The 20,544-nt window shown below is 48.6% G+C and overlaps 1 protein-coding gene across 2 annotated transcripts in view; it reads left to right on the forward strand.

Annotated features, from left to right (window-relative positions):
• GRID1 (glutamate ionotropic receptor delta type subunit 1) overlaps positions 1-20,544 on the forward strand; it is a 1,054,628-nt gene that overhangs the window by 823,119 nt on the left and 210,965 nt on the right. For both annotated transcript variants that reach the window (XM_075934837.1, XM_075934836.1), the window contains exon 6: positions 15,581-15,754. In XM_075934837.1, the coding sequence (XP_075790952.1) occupies positions 15,581-15,754 (174 nt within the window). The remainder of the gene's footprint in view (positions 1-15,580; positions 15,755-20,544) is intronic.

Consider the following 20,544-nt stretch of genomic DNA (forward strand, 5'->3'; position numbering starts at 1 on the left):
AAGTGGAAACTTCAGTTTGGCAGAGGTAGAGTCAGGATTGGAAGAGACCTCAAGAGGTCATCAAATCCAACACCCTGCCCAAAGCAGGACCAACCCCAATGAAATCATCTCAGCCAGAGCTTTGTCAAGCTGGGACTTTAAAACCTGTAGGGATGGAGATTCCACCCCCTCCCAATGTGACCCATTCCAGTACTTCAGCACCCTCCTAGTGAAATAGTTTTTCCTACTATGCAACCTAGACCTCTCCCACTGCAACCTGAGACCTTTGTTCCTCGTTCTGCCATCTGTCACTACTGAGAACAGTCTCTCTCCATCCTCTTTGGAACCTCCCTCAGAAAGTTAAAGGCTGCTATCAAATCCCCCTCACTCTTCTCTTCTGAAGCCCAAATGCCTCAGCCTCTCCTCGTAGGTCATGTGCTTGAGCCCCTAATCATTTTTGTTGCCTTCTGCTGGACTTTCTCCAATGCATCCACACCCTTTCTCTAATGGGGGAGGGCCCAGAATTGGACACAGTACTCCAGATGTGGCCTCAACAGTCCTGGATAAAAGGGAATAACCACTTATCTAAGGGTATGTCTACACTAGCCCCCTAGTTCGAACTAGGGAGGCTAATGTAGGCATTTGAAGTTACATGTCAAGCCCGGGATATAAATATCCCATGCTTGGTTTGCATCTTCCTGGCTGGTCACCATTTTTTAAGTTTACAAGTCCTCCTGCAAGGAGGTTTAACAGGTAGTTGCATTTAGGGTCTTTATTTAGAAATACTGGGTCCCTTCTGTGTGTAGACTCGGGCAGTTAGTTCGGACTTGTAAATTTAAAAAATGGTGACCGGCCGGGAAGATGCAAATCAAGCGTGGGATATTTATATCCTGGGCTTGATTTGCACCTTCGAATGCCTACATTAGCCTCCCTAGTTCGAACTAGGGGGCTAGTGTAGACATACCCTAAATCTTCTAGAAATGCTCCTCCTAATGCACCTTTATCTGCCATTAGCCTTCTTGTGTTGGCTCATATCCAGGGGTATGTCTACACTACAGCACTAATTCGAACTAACTTAATTCAAATTAGTTAATTCGAACTAAGCTAATTCAAACTAGTGCATCTAGACCTAAAAACTAATTTGAATTAGCGTTTTGCTAATTCGAAATAGCATGTCCACATTGAGTGGACCCTGAACCGAAGTTAAGGCTGGCTGGAAGCAGTGCTGGCAGGGCATCAGATTAGGACTTAGAGCGTGGAGCTGCTGCCTCAGGCTAGCCGAGGGCTGTGCTTAAAGCCCCAACCCGGACAGATAGTTCTCAGGGTTTCCCTCTTGCTTGTCTACCTCGATGAGGGACAGCAAAGCAGTCCTGGCTTGGAGTGCCCTGAATGCCCACACTCAGCACATCACAGCACTCGGCCATCAGCCCAGCTGCACTTGCTGCAGGCTGCCATCCGGGGGAGTTATTCGGGGGGCTGTCAGAATCCAGGAGGTCCTGCAGGAGAGCTTCCACCCCAAGGAGCCCACAGAGACACCCCAGTCCTCCCCATCGGGGGCTCATGCCCCATTCCTCCCTCACCTCCTTCCACTTACCGCTCCCTACCCCCCTTCCTGATATAAAAAATAAAGGACACGTGTGTTCCAAAAAATAAACTCTCTTTATTTAACAAAACTGGGGGAGGGGAATGGTAGACTGGGAAAAGGAGGTGGGAGAGGGGAAGAGAGAGGGTGGAAGAGCGGAGGGGGAAACCTGGGAGGAGGGAGCTGGAAGGGGGAAGCCAGGGGAAGAAGGAGGAGAGGAAGTATCAAACTATGGAACGCCATATCTTCAGGACTGTGTACAGATGTGGTCTCCTCACCTCAAAAAAGATATTTTGGCCTTGGAAAGGGTTCAGAAAAGGGCAACTACAATGATAGGGGTTTGGAACAGGTTCCATATGAAGAGAGGCTAAAGAGACTGGGACTTTTAAGCTTAGAAAAGAGGAGACTGAGGATATGATAGAGGTCTATAAAATCATGAGTGGTGTGGAGAGGGTGAATAAAGAAAAGTTCATCATTAGTTCCCATAATATAAGGACTAGAGGACACCAAATGAAATGAATGGCCAGCAGGTTTAAAACTAAAAAGCGAAAGTTCTTCTTCACACAGGCACATAGTCAACCTGTGGAACTCCTTGCCACAGGAGGCTATGAAGGCTAGAACTATAACAGAGTTTAAAGAGAAGTTAGATAAATTCATGGAGGTTGTGTCCATGGAGTGCTATTAGCCAGGGGGTAGGAATGGTGTCCCTGCCCTCTGTTTGTGGAAGGCTGGAGATGGATGGCACGAGACAAATGGCTTGGTCACTGTCTTCGGTCCATTTCCTCTGGGGTAGCTGGTGTTGGCCACTGTCGGCAGACAGGCTACTGGACTAGATGGACCTTTGGTCTGACCCAGTACGGCCATTCTTATGTTCTTATGTTCTTATGTTCTAAGCTCAGGGCTAAGGGTCGGGGATCTCACTGGACCAACTTGATTTTCATGCAAGCCTGCTCCTGGGTTCTCATGTGGCCTTTGATGGCCAGGCTGGCAGCTATCCTGCCCTAGACTACCTCATTCCTATGCCTAGTGCGGAGGTCATGAACGCTGGAGGCCTCCCCCCAAACCTCGATGAGGTCCACCATCTCCTCACTAGACCAGGCGGGCGCCCGCCTCTTGTGGCCCCGGGCAGGCTCCTGTGAGCTGCCAGCCTGGTCCTGGGAAGAGGCGGAGGGATGGCTGTCAGCGGGTGGTTGGCTCATGCCGTGCTAGGTGCAGGGTCTGCTGGTTGGGTGCTGGGAGGCTTGCAACTGGCATGGGCACTGTAGCCAGACCGTGCCCCTTTAAGGGCTCCGGGGCCGGGAGGGGGGCAGAAGAGTTTCCCTGGTTTGGCCCAGAGTGGCCATCAGGGCAACCTGGGAAGGACTAGCCTCCCACTAGTTCGAATTAAGTGGCTACACAGCCCTTAATTCGAACGACTTAATTCGAACTAGGCATTAGTCCTCGTACAATGAGGTTTACCTAGTTCGAATTAAGCGCATCGCTAGTTTGAATTAAGTTCGAACTAGCAGTTTGCATGTATAGACACTAGGGGCTCGTCTACACTGGCCCCTTTTCCGGAAGGGGCATGTAAATTTCACCAGTTAAATTCGAACTAGCGGAATGCTTAGTTCGAATTTGGTAATCCTCATTCCATGAGGATTAAGCCTAGTTCGAATTTACTAGTTCGAATTAAGGGCTGTGTAGCCCCTTAATTTGAACTAGTGGGAGGCTAGCCCTTCCCAGCTTGCCCTGGTGGCCACTCTGGCCAACACCAGGCAAACTCTACTGCCCCCCTCCTGGCCCCGGAGCCCTTAAAGGGCCACGGGCTGGCTACACAGTTTGTGCCAGTTGCAAGGCTGCCAGCACCTGTGCCAGCACACCCAGCAGCTGACACCCATGAGCCAGCCATCCGATGCCACCCAGTCCTCCCCCTCTTCCCGGGACCAGCCTGGCGGCTCCCAGGACCCTGCCCGGGGCCGCAAGAGGCGGGCGCCAGCGTGGTCAAGTGCGGAGATCGTGGACCTCATCGAGGTTTGGGGGGAAGCCTCCAATGTCCACGATCTCCGCACTAGCCACAGGAACGCGGCAGTCTACAGCCGCATGGCTGCCAGCCTGGCCACCAGGGGCCACCAGCGCAGCCGGGAGCAGGTGCGCTGCAAAATAAAGGACCTGCGGCAGTCCTACTCCCGGGCCTGCCTGCCAGGGGCCGACCCGGAGGCGTGCCCCCACTTCCAGGCTCTGGACCGCCTCCTGGGGGCTCAGGCCGTCCCTGCCCCCCGGGACGTGATAGACCCCAGGGCAGAGGGACCGCTCCTGGAGACGGAGGAGGCGGAGGAGGGCTCCGAGAGCCAGGAGCCTGCCGGCAGCCTGCCCAGGACCCGGGACCCCCGAGGCACCCCACAGAGCCGCTCTTCTGTGTCGTCCGAGGCCAGGGAGGCGTCCACCTGCGAGTACCATCATACTCCCCTTATGTGTAGGGGGGCTGGGGCGAGAGGGAGCCCCAGGACCGTGCGCCTGGGCCTTGCCCACCACGGAGCAGCAGCTGGGGATCCTGCAGGGGCCCTGGCCTTGCAGAGGGGAGCTGGGTTTCACACACCTGGGCCCCTGGGGTAATTGACCGCTGTTCTTGTTTCACCACAGCCGCAGCACCTGGGACTGCAGGGCGCCCCACCCCGCCTGCAGCAGCCACCCACACCCGGGCAAGCAGGAGAGCCAGGAACCAGGAGGAGTACCAGAGGTGGCACCTCCGGTTCCTGGAGCAACACCTCCGTCTCCAGGAGCACTGGGTCCAGGAGGACCTGAAGCTGTGCCGGAGGAGCGGGGCGCTTTCGCCTCCTTTCTCCCCCCCCTTTGTCCCTGGGGCGGCCCATCCCCTCCTTGCAGCCGCCCCCCCAGGCTCGGTGGCCGACGAGCGCCGTACCTGCATGAGCACCGCTCCGACAGTGGATCTCCCCACGCCAAACTGGTTCCCAATGGATCGGTAGCTGTCCGACGTGGAGAGCTTCCAGAGGGCGATGGCCACCCGCTTCTGGAGGGGGATGGCGGGCCTCCTGTGAGTGTCCCTTCTGCACGGGGCAGGGGCGAGCCACTCGCAGAGCTCCAGGAAGGTGTCCCTCCTCATCCTGAAGTTCTGGGTCCACTGTCGGTCGTCCCAGCGCTCCAGGACGATGCGGTCCCACCAGTCGCTGCTGGTGTCCAGACGCCAGATGCGGCGGGGCACGCCGGTGCCGGGGCGCCACCACGGCTCCTCCACAGCCCCCAGGGCGGCCAGGCGGAGAGGCAGGGGGCTGACGTTCCCCAGGTGGTGCCAGGCAGCCTCGAGCCATTGCTGGCAGGCTTGCAGCAGCAAGTCCAGAAAGTGCACCAGAAGGTGCAGGGCGAGCTCTGGCTCCATATTGCCACCTGTGGCGGCGTCCCCGAAGGGAAGCACCGACACACACGGGCACAGAGACCAATGCTTTGCTGTCCCTCGGCGAGGTTGACAAGCAAGCAGGAAAAGCTGAGAACCGGCTGTCCGGGGGGCGTCCCTTTAAGACGAGCCTCAGATAGCCTCAGACAGCAGCCACACAAAGCAACTACTGACCTGATGCCCTGCCAGAACTGGTTTCAGCCGCCCTTAAATGCCCCCCTGCGTCCAGTCAGTGGGGACGCTCTAGTTCTAATTAGCAAAACGCTAATTTGAACTAGTTTTTAGTTCTAGACGCATTAGTTCGAATTAGCTTAGTTCGAATTAACTAATTCGAACTAGGTTAGTTCGAATTAGCGCTGTAGTGTAGACGTACCCTCCCATATTAACACATACAAAAATGAGAGTGTTCCATTAATATGTGGAGGATCCGCGCTGACAAGACCAGTACAATCAGCATCGATATGGCCCACGCTCAATAGCTGATGAGAAGGTGAGAATACCAAAAAAGGAGAGAATTGCTTAGGGTTAGTTAGCTAGTCACTCCCAGTCTCTATTCAGAGCCATTCTGACAGTGTCAAGTTTACATATGAACTCCACCGCTGCAGTTTCACACTTCAGTCTGGTTTTGAAGGTTTTTTTTTAAAGTATGACAATTTTCAAATTAGTTTCTGAGTGGCCAGAGAGGTTGAAGTACTCTCCTACTGGTATTTGAATGTTACCATTCTTGATGTCTGATTTGTGTCCATTTATTCTTTTGCAAAGAGACTGTTTTCTGTTTGTCGAATGTACATGGCAGAGGGGCATTTCTGTCACGTGATGGCATATTTCACATCAGGGGCAGCAGGTTTGTATAGTTTTTGGTGGTGACCAGGATGGGTCTAGTCCTCCCCACCAACCCTTCCCCGCCTGCCTGCCCACCCACCCTGTAAGCCAATATATATTTTATTAAATAATATAAAAGTGGAAAGTCAGAAGCAGCACTCGCCCACTTCAATATATTATATTTAATATATTGAATATTCAGTATATATTGAAATATATATATTTCACCCTTTTTTATATTTGCACCTTTTTTACTGGGTTATCCACACAAACACCATAGTAGCATAAGCATGGAATGAACCCATTGTGGATTCCATTGTGTATCAAATATATTATATTATATTTTGTTGTACCTGTTGTGACTAAGTAGGAATGTTCTTCATGGTTTCTCTGATAGACACATGACCAGAAGTAAAGTCCCCTTTCTAAGGATTTTTCCCACCATCCTCCTACCAATAGAGATTAGTTTGGCCCGCACCAACCCCCCCCCCCCCCATGGACCTATCCTGCAATTGCATTAACCCACTGTGTGTGACATTAACTCGGGGGTGGAGAGGCTGGGGGAAGTGTTCCCTCTAAGAGTTTCCTCCCATGAGCAGAATGAATTTTGTGTTGTGCACCAGTACTGAGTTCATGTGGCTTGTTCGGATGTGCCAATGTGGCACCCACGTTATTAATAAATATCTTATAAACCTCTGCCTTTTCCCTCTGCTGCCATGTCTCCTCCCCTTGCTCCATCAGCTCCCCTGGTGCCTGCTGCCCCCCAACCCCTCACCCTCCTCTGTTGTCCTGACTCGGACTCCTGTCCTTCTCACTGCCCTCAGTCCTCCTGAGACCTGTCCCCCTCCACCAGCCTTTCTCTCCCCCCTGTGCCCACTCCTCCAGTAGCCCCACTCTGATCATGTGAGTCACTCCTCTTCATCCCCTCTCCTAAAACCTTCATCTACACACCTGCCCTGCGCCTCTCCTCTGGTGCTGGTCCCTCCCCTGCAGGTGTCTGCCCTTCTGCTTCACCCCCAGAATCCCCTGGCACCTGCACCTTCCCTTAGCCCTGCACCCTCCTGGTGCTCCCCCTTCCCTCATTGCCCCTGCCCCCTTTGCCTTCTTTTTCCCTGATTCCCACCCCCTCACCACCCTCTGCCCCCTGTTTCCCTCATGCTCCTGTGCCCTCACACATGACTTGCTCCATCCTCGCCTTCCTCATGCCCATCCCTTCTTTCAAGCCTTCTCCCAGCACCTCCTCCCTCTAGTCCCCAATGTGCTTACCCTCTCCTCTCCCAGCATCACCCTGTCCCCCCTCCCACTGACACCTCCCTTCCTGACCTTTTCCTCAGTCTCCACTTGGCCGCCTAACTAGGGTTCCCAGATGGTTGAAATAAAAATACCGACACCCCCACCCCCCCCCCAAAAAAAACACTGGGAAAAAATTCTGTTGAAGGGAAAAAAAAGTGTGTGTGGGGGGGGGGGGGGGGGGGGGGAGACCAAAGTTGTTGAGCAAAAAAAATAAAAAATAAAATAAAACAGCATTAAAATAGCATGTCCCCTTTAAGAGTGAGTGCAGGGATAGGAGCAGTGGAGTGGTTGAGCACTAAGATCCAGAGGAAGCATTGCTTCCCCTAGGTCTTTTGGCCAGCAGCCATTTTGTGCCGGCAGCCTTGGGGAACCAGGTAAGCATGGGGGCTGGGTATGTTGGGAGCCGGGGGGGCTCGAGGGAGGAGGCCGGGTGCTGAGTGTTTGTAGGGTTGCCAGGTGCCTGGCATTTTCACCTCCTGGCCAGGGAAAAAATCAGAAGATACCGGACATCTCAGGTGTCCAGTATGGACAGGAAGCGAAAATACCAGACTGTCCGGATGAATACCGGACACCTGGCAACCCTATTCCTGGCATTTGTCTCTCCTCCACCCTGTCCCTTGGTACCTTTCCCTTTTGTCTCCTGACCAGCCCCCTGCCCCTCAGCACAAGCCCCTTCCTCTCCCACCCCTTCCCCCTATTTTCCCCCAACCCTACCTTCTTCCTTCCAGTTTGCAGTGCTGGAGTCCATTCTCAGATAGGCAAGACTTGTGGTGTTCTTCCTTCTTCCCCTATTCCTTTTCCCTCCCTTCTTTCAAGTGTTTCTGGTACAACAAAAATGCTACAGCATTTATTATTACTTTGCTAATTAGTTGATAAACTAAAGCCAAGCATATACCTAGCAATTAAAAATAACAAATATACTAAGCAATCAAATGCCTTTGGCTCACACAGTCCTCACCAAATGGAATTGCTATTACAAGGAATATCATTGTACAGCTGTAGTCTTGCGGCCAGCTGTAGTTTTGCAGCTAGCTATAAGTGCCTATCAGGCTATGTCTAGACTATGGGGCTGAGTCTAGACTGGCAAGTTTTTCCGCAAAATCATCTGCTTTTCCGGAAAAACTTGGCAGCTGTCTTTCCGGAAAAGCTCTGACGATCTCATGTAAAATCATCAGTGCTTTTCCGGAAAAACTATGCTTCTCCTGTTTGGGCAAAAGTCTTTTTCTGAAAGACTTTTGCGCAAAAGGGCCAGTGTAGATAGCATAGTACAGTTTTCCGCAAAAAAGCCCCGATCATGAAAAAGGCGATTGGGGCTTTTTTGCAGAAAACCGCGTCTACATTGGCCAAGATGCGGAAAAGCATCTTGCCAATCTAGATGCGCTTTTCCAAAAATGCTTTTAACGGAAAACTTTTCCGTTAAAAGCATTTTCGGAAATTCATGCCAGCATAGACGTAGCCTGGGAGTTTTTTGAATATTGGAGGTATCCCGGAAAAACTCTGCTGCATCCAGGGAATACGTCTGCTCTTCTGACATTTTTTGCAGAAGAGCAAACATGCTCTTTCGGAAGTCCTGTATTCCTCATGCCATGAGGAAGAAGGGGGTCTTCTGAAAGAGGAGGTTTTTCTGAAATTTGGCCCAGAGTAGATGGGTCAAAGTACGGAAAAAGCTCTTCCGACAAATTGCGGAGATAAAAAGTGGCAATGTAGACATAGCCTCGGTATGTTAATAAAAGGACTGATGAATCAGAAAAAAAAAACTCAGTTCACTAACAAAAACCTATTGCCTCTGGAATCTTGTGTGAATCGTGACATGTGTCACTCACCTTACATCCTTGAAACTACAGTCTCTTTTTGTTCATCTCTAGTGATGGTTGAGGTGGAAAAGACTTTGGATTTTATTCGGAACATGGTCAATTTCTTTCCTCTTTTCCTTCATCTTCATTTTCTCTGTCTTCTTCTTATACATATTTTTTTCTTTGCTTTGTCATGATCTTCAAATGTTTTCATCATCATCATCTGAGACAATTTTCTTTAATGAAAAAGTAAAAAATGCTCATGCCAACATTTTCAAAATTGGGTGCCTAAATCAATATCCAGATTCTTTGATAAGTAGCTTGACTTTCAAAAGGGCTGGATACCCAGCAGCTCGCTTTCACTTACATACAGCATCTAAAAAAGAACAAAATTTACTTTTTGACTAGCTGTTGGGGGGCTTGCATTCTTGAAAATCTGATCATTTAATTGCTAAAATATGGCCTTAAAACTCCAATTTTAGGCACACATTTTTTAACATCTTGGTTGAAATCTTATGGTATGTCTACACTACAGCTCTATTTCGAATTAACTTATTTCAAATTAGTTAATTTGAATTAAGCTAATTCGAAATAGCGCATCTAGACACAAAAACTAAATTGAAATAGCGTTTTTCTAATTCGAAATAGCGCATCCACATGGAGTGGACCCTGAATCGAAGGTAAAGCTGGCTGGAACCAGTGCCGGCAGGGCATCAGCGTCGGACTTAAAAGGACCTGACCCCCCCCCCCCCATCCCAGACAGACAGTTCTCAGGTTTCTCCGCTTGCTGGTCTACCTCGCTGAGGAACAGCAAAGCATTTGTGTCTCGGAGTGCTCTGCTTGCCCTCACTTGGGACACCACGGCACTCTGCAACATAGAACCAGATCTGTCCCTGGGCATGCCGGAGTGTCTCATGGGGTCATTGCCATCAGCCCACTGCACTTGCTGCAGGCTGCCATCCGGGAGGTCCATCGGGGGGCTGTCAGGCCCTGCGGGAGAGTGTCCACCCCGAGGAGCTCTCAGAGCCACCCTGGTCCTCCCCACCAGGGGCTCGTGCCCCATTCTTCCTTCGCATCCTTTCACTTACCCCTCCCTAGCCCCCTTCCTGATGTCAAATAAAAGACTTGTTTTTTCATAAACATCAACTGTCTTTATTTAACAAAACTGGGGGGGGGGGAATGAAACTCTGGAGAGACTGGGGAAAGGAGGCAGAAGAGGGCAGGAGAGAGGATGGGAGAGGGGAGGGGGAAACCTGGGAGGAGGGAACTGGAAGGGGGAAGCAAGGGGAAGAAGGGGGAGGGGAAGGTTAGCGCTAGGGGTGGGGGTCTCCTCGGGCCACATGTCTCCCAGCACGGTGGGTGTGGGGGCCTCAGCGTCCCCGGGGGGATGGGGAGGAGAGTGTGGAGGTTGAGGTGGGGTATGTGGAGATTGAGAAGGAGGGTGAGAAGGTTGAGGAGGAAGAGGTGGGAGGGGGGCCAGGAGTGGGGAGAGGAACAGTAGCTGGGGGGGCAGCAAGCGCTGGGGTGTCACGGGGCAGCACGCTCTGCAGCAGGGCCTGCAGCTGTGAGCACATGGCATGGTCCTGGGCAAGCTGCTCCCGGCGGAGATGCAGGTTCTCCTGCACCCAGGCCTGGATGGTGCGGTGCAGGGCTCGCAGGGCCCCCAGGTGCTGGTCCCGGTAGCCCTGCCGCATGCTCGTGGTCTGGAGGAGCCCTCGGGTGTGGAGGCATGTCCCAGGCGGGGTGGTGCGCCCTGCACGAGCAGCTGGTGCAGCTGTGGAGAAAGAAGGGGAGTGGTCATTTCTCTCTGGGGATGCAGTGTCCCCTGCGAGGTGCGGATGACCGTGCCCTGAACCATCAGGGCTCACATGCTTGCACAGAGGCCATGGTCAGGATGTCTGGCTCTTCCCCAGGACTGGAAGCTGCTCCAAGACTGCACTCATGCCCCTGTGCCGTGTATAGTGCAGCCGAGGCGGGGGGGAGATGTCCCCTGCCTCTGTGTAGAGGGGGATTGTGAAGGGAGGGCGTCCTGCTGTGTTTCGCCCCCGGGGTCAGGAGTGTGTCAGGTCTCTTCACATACACGTGTGTCTATTGGGCCATGGCCCCTGGGTGTCATGCCGCTGGAGCCACCTGTGCAAGGGGGGCATGACACATGCTCGCAAATGCACAGGTGTCTGTGTGATCCGTGGGAGGCATGGCCCATACACACGGTCTCTGGTCTCCCTCCCTGCCTCCCCCCCTGGGTAGAGGACAGTGCTGGCACTTACCTGGTATGGCCTCCCCAGATGACCCTGCCGACTCCGGTGCTGCAGCTCCTTCACTTGGGCACGTGCAAGAGCCAGGCCTGCGAGCAGCCACAGACCCTCAGCCAGTGGCTGCACAATGGCAGCCAATGGCATCCAGCGGTCCCCCGCCCAGTCTCCCAGCACCCAGAGCCAGCCAGGGGACGTAGAGGGCGTGCGCCCTCATGGACTAGTGTGGAGATTATGGACCCCAAACCTCAATGAGGTCCATAATCTCCACACTAGTCCATGAGGGCGCACGCGGTGGACCGCTGGCTGCCATTGGCTGCCATTGTGCAGCCACTGACTGAGGCTCTGTGGCTGCTCGCAGGCCTGGCTCTCGCACGTGCCCAGTGGCCAGACTCTACTCCTTTAAGGTCCCCAGGGCTGGGGGAGAGGAGAAGAGTTTTCCTGGTTGTGCCCAGAGTGGTCACCAGTGGAAACTGGGAAGGGCTGGAGGCCCCGCAATTCGAAATAAGTGTCTACTCAGCACTTATTTTGAATTAGCTATTTCGAATTTGGTGTTATTCCTCGTAGAATGAGGTTTACCAAATTTGAAATAAGTGCCCTACTATTTCGAATTTATTTCGAAATAGTGGTTTGGCTGTGTGGACACTACTAAAGTTAATTCGAAATAACTGTTGTTATTTCAAATTAACTTTGTAGTGTAGACATACCCTAAGAGAAGATGCTTACCATTCTGATCACTTCAAATAAAAATCCATTCTAATATTCAATGCTCTGTGAGAGAAGTCGCTAGTTCTCTGCATTCCCAAATATTTTCACACAATCAGTGTTATTTATAAGAAAATACAGGACTATGTAGCACTTTAAAGACTAACAAGATGGTTTATTAGATGATGAGCTTTCGTGGGCCAGACCTGAGGAAGTGGGTCTGGCCCAAGAAAGCTCATCATCTAATAAACCATCTTGTTAGTCTTTAAAGTGCTACATAGTCCTGTATTTTGTTTCAGCTACACCAGACTAACACGGCTACATTTCTATCACTGTTATTTATAAGGGAACCCCAAAAATTTGATTCAGAAAAATGTTGAAGATTAGGAAAAGAGATCAAGGCAAACATTTTTTCCATGCCAAAATCACAGGTTAATATCTTTTAGTGGTAATCTGAGGCTAATCTCAACCATTTTAATTAAAATGAAAGTTGTTAACCTTAATCTATGATAGGGAGAATGTCATGGCGGTCATTGCAGAAAAACTAAATTAATTCTTCACTTCAGTCTTCATGACTGAGGATGTTGGGTAGATTCCCAGACCTGAGCCATTCTTTTTAGGTAACAAATCTGAGGAATTGTCCCAGATTGAGGTGTCATTAGAGGAGGTTTTGGAACAAATTGACAAACTGAACAGTAAGAAGTCACTGGGACCAGATGACATTCACCCAAGAATTCTGAAAGAACTCAAAATGTGGAATTGCGGAACTATTAACTGTGGTTGGTAACCTCTCCTATAAATCAGCTTTTGTACCTAATGACTGGAAGATAGCTAATGTGACACCAATATTTAAAAAAGGCTCTAGAGGTGATCTTGGAAATTACAGACTGGTGAGTCTAATGTCAGTATCAGGTAAATTAGTTGAAACTATAGTAAAGAATAACATCGTCAGACACATAGATGAACATAATTTGTTGGGGAAAAGTCAACTTGGTTTCTGTAAAGGGAAATCATACCTTACTAATCTATTAGAGTTCTTTAAGGGGGTCAACAAACATGTGGACATGCGGGATCCAGTGGATACTGTATACTTAGATTTCCAGAAAGCCTTTGATAGGTCCCTCACCAAAGGCTCTTAAGTAAAGTAAGTTGTCATGGGATAAGAGGGAAGGTCCTTTCATGGATTGATAACTGGTTAAAAGACAGGAAACAAAAGATAGGAATAAACGGTAATTTTTCAGAGTGGAAAAAGGTAACTAGCAGTGTCCCCCAAGAGTTCGTACTGGGACCAATCCTATTCAGCCTATGTAGAAATAATCTGGAGAAAGGGGTAAACAGCGAGGTGGCAAAATTTGCAAATGATACTGAACTGCTCAAGATAGTTAAGACCAAAGCAAACTTTGAAGAGCTTCACAAAGATTTCACAAAACTAAGTAATTGGGCAACAAAATGGCAAATGAAATTTAATGCTGATAAATGTAAAGCAATGCACACTGGAAAAAATAATCCAACTATACATACAATATGATGGAGACTGATTTAGCTATAACTACTCAATAGAGAGATTGTTTGGGAATAGTTCTATGAAAACATCAACTCAGTGTGCAGCTGTAGTCAAAAAAGAAAACAGAATGTCAGAAATCATTAAAAAGGGGATAGAGAGTAAGAAGGAGAACATTTTATTGCATCTATATAAAACCATGATACGCCCACATCTTGAATACTGCATACAGATGTGGTCGCCTCATGTCAAAAAATATACATTGGCATTGGAAATGGTTCAGAAAAGGGCAACAAAAATGATTAAGGGTTTGGAACAGGTCCCATATGAAAAGGAAATTAAGACTAGGACTTTTCAGTTTAGAAAAGAGGAGACTAAGGCCGTGTCCAGACTCAGGGGTTTTTTCAGGAAAAGTAGCCTTTTCCCGAAAAAACTTCCCCTGCGTCCAGACTCAAGCCGCGTTCTTTTGAAATTATTTCAAAAGAATGCGGCTTTTCTTTCGATGGCGGTAAACCTCATTTCACGAGGAAGAACGCCTTCTTTCGAAAGCTCCTCTTTCGAAAGAAGGCGTTCTTCAATGTAAAGAGGCCGTCTTCGAAAGAGAGCATCCAGACTCGCTGGGTGCTCTCTTTCGAAAAAGCGGATTTCTCTTTCGAAAGATCCACCTGCAGTCTAGACGCGATCTTTCGAAAGAGGCTCTTTCGAAAGATGCTTTCGAAAGAGCCTCTTTCGAAAGAAGCCTGCAGTCTAGACATAGCCTAAGGGTACGTCTACACTGCAAGCTTCTTTTGAAATAAGCTTTTCTGGAAGATATCTTCTGGAATAGCTTATTTCGAAATAGAGTGTCCACATTATAGGGAAGCCTCAAAATTCGTACAAGGCAGGCTCCCCTAATGTTGCCCACTATCCCAATTTAGAGCCCAAGGAGGCACTGGGGAGGAATAACTTTAGAATGGCCATGGTGAGGAGCTATTTTGACATAGCAGCAGTCGAGCTTCCACACATACCCTCTTCCGAAAGAGCTTTTTCAGGAGAAGCCTTATTCCTCATGGAATGAGGTTTACCAACATCAGAAAAAGTCCTCCATTATTTCTTTCAAAATAACACAATTGCAGTGTGGACACTACTATTGTTTTTCCGGAATAATGGCCATTATTCCCGAATAGTGGTGCAGTGTAGACACACCCTAAGCAAGGGATATGATACAGGTCTGTAAAATCATGACTTGTGTGGATAAAGTGAATAAGGAAAAGTTATTTACTTTGTTCCCATAACATAAGAACTAGGGGTCACCAAGTGGAATGAATAGTTAGCAGGTTTAAAACAAAGAAAGGAAAGTTTTTCTTCATGCAGCACACAATCAACCTATGGAACTCCTTGCCAGAAGAGGTTGTGAAGACCAGGACTTTAACAGAGTTCAAAAAATAACTAGATAAATTAATGGAGGTTGGTCCATCAATGGCTATTAGCTAGGATGCATAGGAATGATGTCCTTAACCTCTGTCAGAGGCTGGAAATGGGTGATGGGAGAGGGGTTGCTTGATGATTCTTTGTGCTCTTCACTCCCTCTGGGGCATCTGGCCTTGGCCCCTGTTGGCAGACAGGATACTGGGCTAGATGGACCTTTGGTCAGAGCCAGTATGGCTGTTCTTATGTTCTTAACTTCATTTGCTGATGTGATTGAACCCTCAAAAGATTCCTGATACTTATAGCTACTCTCCAAACCTTTTAGTCTGTAGAACTGGGAATCAGCCTTGCAAAATGTAGCATTTTCTCATGAGATTTTGGTTGGGCCAAGATTACAGTAAGAACAGCCTTTCGTGGGCTGCTCTGCTGCTTATGCTTTTGATCCTAAGTAGAATCCGCATGTGACAAAGCACAGAATGACATGCTCTTAAATAAAAAGATATAAAATATTAACCAACTTTCTTTCTGCCCGAATGTGGTTTAAATTTTGGATGAAAGAACTTGCTGATTCTTATTTAATCAAGATATTTAATCATCTCATTATTTTGCTATGATAAGTTCAGAAGTTAATGTATTAGAAGAGCCAAGATAGCTTGGGCATAAAAGTTGAGTTCTAGGGTTTACATGATACATATAAAACAGTCCTATTAACATGCACAACATAGGATTATTTATCATGGACTGAATCTATTAAAATAATCCATGGTCATGAACTGTTTAGAAAATTTGATCCAGTAATAGCAGGAATACAATGAAACATTTTTTTAATTGTTTAAAGGACTGTGTTTCTCTTCACAGGAAATCAGTGATAATGAAATATTAGAACTGGTCCACAGTGCTCTTGGAAGGATGACAGTTATCCGGCAAATCTTCCCGCTGTCAAGAGACAACACTCAGAGATGCATGAGGAATAATCATCGGATATCTTCACTGCTGTGTGACCCACAAGAAGGCTATTTGCAGATGCTGCAGGTCAGTAATGTGTTGCTCCCTGGGAGGGATTACTGTACACTTTTCCTTTAGGAACATGGCATGAGCTAGTTGTGTGTGATTTTGACGTTTCACAGGCCTCAAAGGAAAGATGCTAAATTTGAAAGACATAGTTCCTAACCTTAATTTTCTAAATTATTTTCTTTCCTGGGACTGAGTGATTTAGATCTGACATTGTCTGTGTAAACTATTAGCAGTTACATTGACACAGTTTTCTTGGGGCATTTCATCCCATCAAGGACTGACCCTTATTCCTATTAGCCATTTCATGTGAAAAGATTAATTTGGGAGGACTGCAGAGCTACGTTATGTGTTAGAATATAGAACCTTTCACTTACAAGTGGCTGGTTCTATCTGCTCCTTATCAGTAGTGATTGGAAGTCACTAAGGGTATGTCTACACTACCACCCTAGTTTGAACTAGGGTGGTTAATGTAGGCAACCGAAGTTGCAAATGAAGCCTGGAATTTAAATATCCCGGGCTTCATTTGCATCTTACCGGGCGCCGCCATTTTTAAAGCCCCAGTAGTTCGGACTCCGTGCCCGCGGCTACACGCGGCACGGAGTAGGTAGTTCGGATTAGGCTCTCTAATCCGAACTACCGGTACACCTCGTTCCACGAGGAGTACCAGTAGTTTGGATTAGAGAGCCTAATCCGAACTACCTACTCCGTGCCGCGTGTAGCCACGGGCACGGAGTCCGAACTACCGGGGCTTTAAAAATGGCGGCGCCCGGTAAGATGCAAATGAAGCCCGGGATATTTAAATCCCGGGCTTCATTTGCAACTTCGGTTGCCTACACTAACCACCCTAGTTCGAACTAGGGTGGTAGTGTAGACATACTCTAACATCTGATGGTTATTTGGCCTACAAGAAATGCTCTACTGCTATTAGTGCCATTTTGTAGCAGTCAAGGCTATTGAAATGAACATCCAAGCCTTGTTGAAAAATATCCCTTTTTGGAAACATATGTATGCCAGGTACCAAGATTCTTGAAAAAAAAAGGTATGACATTAAAGCAGCCTTTTGGTGAACTACATGAGATAAAAAGCGAATAGAGAATATCGCATGAACTATATGGTGAAGATCCAGGGGGACTTGTGGTCCTATGTCCCTGATGCTATTTTTAAAATTGCATCCACAGTACTGACGAAAGATGCTGGCTAGAACTAAAAACCTTTATTAACAAGATAGGCAACACAAAGTCAGTTGCAGAACAAAGTACTTTCTACACTACCCAGCCAATGTGCCATAACACTGAGTTGATTGAGTGGGAAAGAAAAATAGCAGTGTGATTGAAAGAGTAGTTTATATTCCATTCAGAACCTGACCCAGAGCATCGTGAAGTAAATGGGATTATCCCTGACCATGTTAATACTGTTCACCCAGTGAGGGTATCAGCTGTAACAAATATCACTGACAGCAGATACTGAGATACCAGCCCTGTGAGGATAATGTACTTTGTGCAATTCCCAGGCACTGTACATTTAAATATTCTGCATAATATGGATGCTGCTTAGACCTAAGTGTTAGGATACAGATATTCAGGCCAGCCTGCAAAGGCCTCGCCTTTGGGAATGTAGGTGTATTCTTACTTTTTTGCTAATGACAGAGAATCAAAATCACAGATGTGTATATGATTGCTTGAGGCCTCGTTCTTAAGCTAAGACTTTTGGCTAAGCAGAAGAAGCATCCATAAGCTGGAAACATACAGTCACGTCCTGACACATTCCACAGCAGTTGCGTTGAAATGAGGCAATTTGGGGCTTTTAGGAAGGAGACACAATCCATCTCCTCCTGATAAGGAGGAGCCTAGACGATTTAAAGAAAGCTGAGAGCTTGCTGTCTAGCAAGGACCCACTTAACAATAGCTGGGGGTGTGGAATCTTTATTGTTTTGTTGCTATGGTTCCCACCTCTCTATCCGTGTGGTCTCTGTCTGGTTCTTCTGGTTTCTGCCTACCGTATAGTTAATTTTGCTGCGTATAAACCAATTGAGCGAGTGGGATATATAATTTGTTAGATAATCATTTTAAAATATGTTAGGATTGGTTAATTAAATTTCAGTAAAATGATTGGTTTGATATATCTGAAAATATTACTATAAGTTGCCCTTCTATAAACTGAAACTCTCTGGTCTGGCAACATCCGAGATCAGAAAGTACCAATATGCTGTGGGGGAGAAGTGGTGAATGGGAGCCTGGCATGGTGCAGGGGGCACAATGCAAAACCCAGCTGGGCTAGTGAGGACTGAGAGCCAGGAAGCCCAGAGTGTGGCTCAGCTAGGCGGGGGCGGGGGGCGGGGGGCGAGGAGAGAGATAATGGGGAGAACGGGGGCGGGGGGGACCTGGTTCCCCCTGGAGCCCAACTGAGCTGTGCGCCGAATCCTGCCCCTCCTCCCGCCTAGCTGAACCATGGGCAGGGCAGAGGAGGGCAGATCGCAAGGTTACCAGATCATGGAGGTGCAACCAGTATATACATTGGGGGCAAATGGGAAGTAAGTTGAGGACAAGGGAGAAAAGGAAAGGAAACTGGATTCATGCTTGCTGGAAGGTAACCCCAGTAAGCAATGAATTATCTGCATCTCTGGACTTCAGGTACTGCTCTTCTTTGTTCATGTCAGAAGGACCAGGGAAGTGGGAGGGTAACAAGATAAACCCTCTAACAACAGAACTGCCTTATAGTAGTAGTTGGCAAGTGGATCCAGCCTGTATAATTTTATTGTAAAGATAGCATACTGCAGGAAATTGTTTGGAAGCCTTACAACTAGGCTTTCTATTCACTTTGAGGAGTAACATTAGTTTGAACCAAGGGGTTTGGTTCGAACTAATGCATCCCGGTTCGCACTTTCACTTTCGAAACAGCTATTGATCGGAGTAACACGCCAACGAGATCATGCTAATGAAGTGCGGGATATTTAAATCCCCACTTCATTGGCTATTTTGAATGCCTACATTTGCATCCCTAGTTGGAACTAGGGATGCAAATGTAGACATACCCCTTTACTGCATCAGTATTCCTTTCTGATTACAAGGGGAGTTTTTTAAATAATTTTCTCAAAGTCAATGTTTACTCATTTTAATCACCGGAAATTTTGTAATTTTTGCAAACTGTTTCTATCATGAAGGTACTCTGAGGGTATGTCTACACTACAAAGTTAATTCGAACTAACAGACGTTAGTTCGAATTAACTTTGATAGGCGCTACACAGGCAAATCGCTAGTTCGAACTTAATTCGAACTAGCGGAGTGCTTAATTCGAACTAGGTAAACCTCATTCTACGAGGACTAACGCCTAGTTCGAATTAAGTAGTTCGAATTAAGGGCTGTGTAGCCACTTAATTCGAACTAGTGGGAGGCTAGCCCTCCCCAGCTTGCCCTGGTGGCCACTCTGGGCACCACCAGTGAAACTCTTCTGCCCCCCTCCCAGCCCCGGAGCTCTTAAAGGGGCACGGTCTGGCTACAGTGCCCATGTCAGGTGCAAGCCTGCCAGAACCCAGCCAGCAGACCCTGCACCTGGCACGGCACGAACCAGCCACCCGCTGCCACCCAGCCCTCCGCCTCTTCCCGGGAGCCTGCCCAGGTCTGTAAGAGGTGGGTGCCCACCTGGTCTAGTGCGGAGATCGTAGACCTCATCCACGACCTCCGCACTAGGCACAGGAAAGTGGCCGTCTAGGGCAGGATAGCTGCCAGCCTGGCCGCCCAGAAGCAGATTTGCACGAAAATCAGGGTGGTCTAGTGAGACCCCCGACCCTGAGCCCTGAGCTTAGAATGGCTGAACCAAAGGTCCATCTAGCCCAGTAGCCTGTCTGCCGACAGCGGCCCACACTAGGTACCCTGGAGGGGATGGACCGAAGACAATGACCAAGCCATTTGTCTCGTGCCATCCATCTCCAGCCTTCCACAAACAGAGGCTAGGGACACCATTTCTACCCCCTGGTTAATAGCACTCCATGGACCCAACCTCCATGAATTTATCTAACTTCTCTTTAAACTCTGTTCTAGTTGTAGCCTTCACTGCCTCCTGAAGCAAGGAGTTCCACAGGTTGACTATTTGCTTTGTGAAGAAGAATTTTCTGATATTAGTTTGAAGCCTGCTACCCATTCATTTCATTTGGTGTCCTCTAGTCGTTCTGTTATGGGAACTAATGAAGAACTTTTCTTTATGCGCCCTCTCCACACCACTCATGCTTTTATAGACTTCTATCATATCCCCCCTCAGTCTCCTCTTTTCTAAGCTGAAAAGTCCCAGTCTCTTTAGCCTCTCTTCATATGGGACCTCTTCCAATCCCCTGATCATTTTAGTTGCCCTCCCCTCTCCCACCCTCTCTCTTCCGCTCTCCCAGCTCCTTTTCCCAGTCTCCCCGAGTTTTGTTCAATAAAGAGAGTTTCTATTTTTGAACACACGTGTCCTTTATTTTGTATATTAGGAAGAGGGGCTAGGGAGGGGTAAGTGGAAGGAGGTGAGGGAGGAATGGGGTACGCACCCCGATGGGGAGGACTGGGGTGGCTCTCGGGACTCCTCGTGGTGGAAGCTCTCCTTCAGCGCCCCGATTGACCCCCCCCCCCCTCCCCGTATGGCAGCCTGCGGCAAGTGCAGTCGGGCTGATGGCCGAGTGTTGTGATTTGCCGAGTGTGGGCACTCAGGGCACTCCCAAGCCAGGACTGCTTTGCAAGCAGGGAACCCTGAGAACTGTCTGTCTGGGGGGGGGGGTCGGGTCCCTTTAAGCACAGCCCTCGGCTAGCCTGAGGCAGCAGCTCCATGCTCTAAGTCCT

The sequence above is a fragment of the Pelodiscus sinensis genome, chromosome 8 (assembly GCF_049634645.1).
Source record: "Pelodiscus sinensis isolate JC-2024 chromosome 8, ASM4963464v1, whole genome shotgun sequence".
In the NCBI taxonomy this organism is placed as follows: Eukaryota; Metazoa; Chordata; order Testudines; family Trionychidae; genus Pelodiscus; species Pelodiscus sinensis.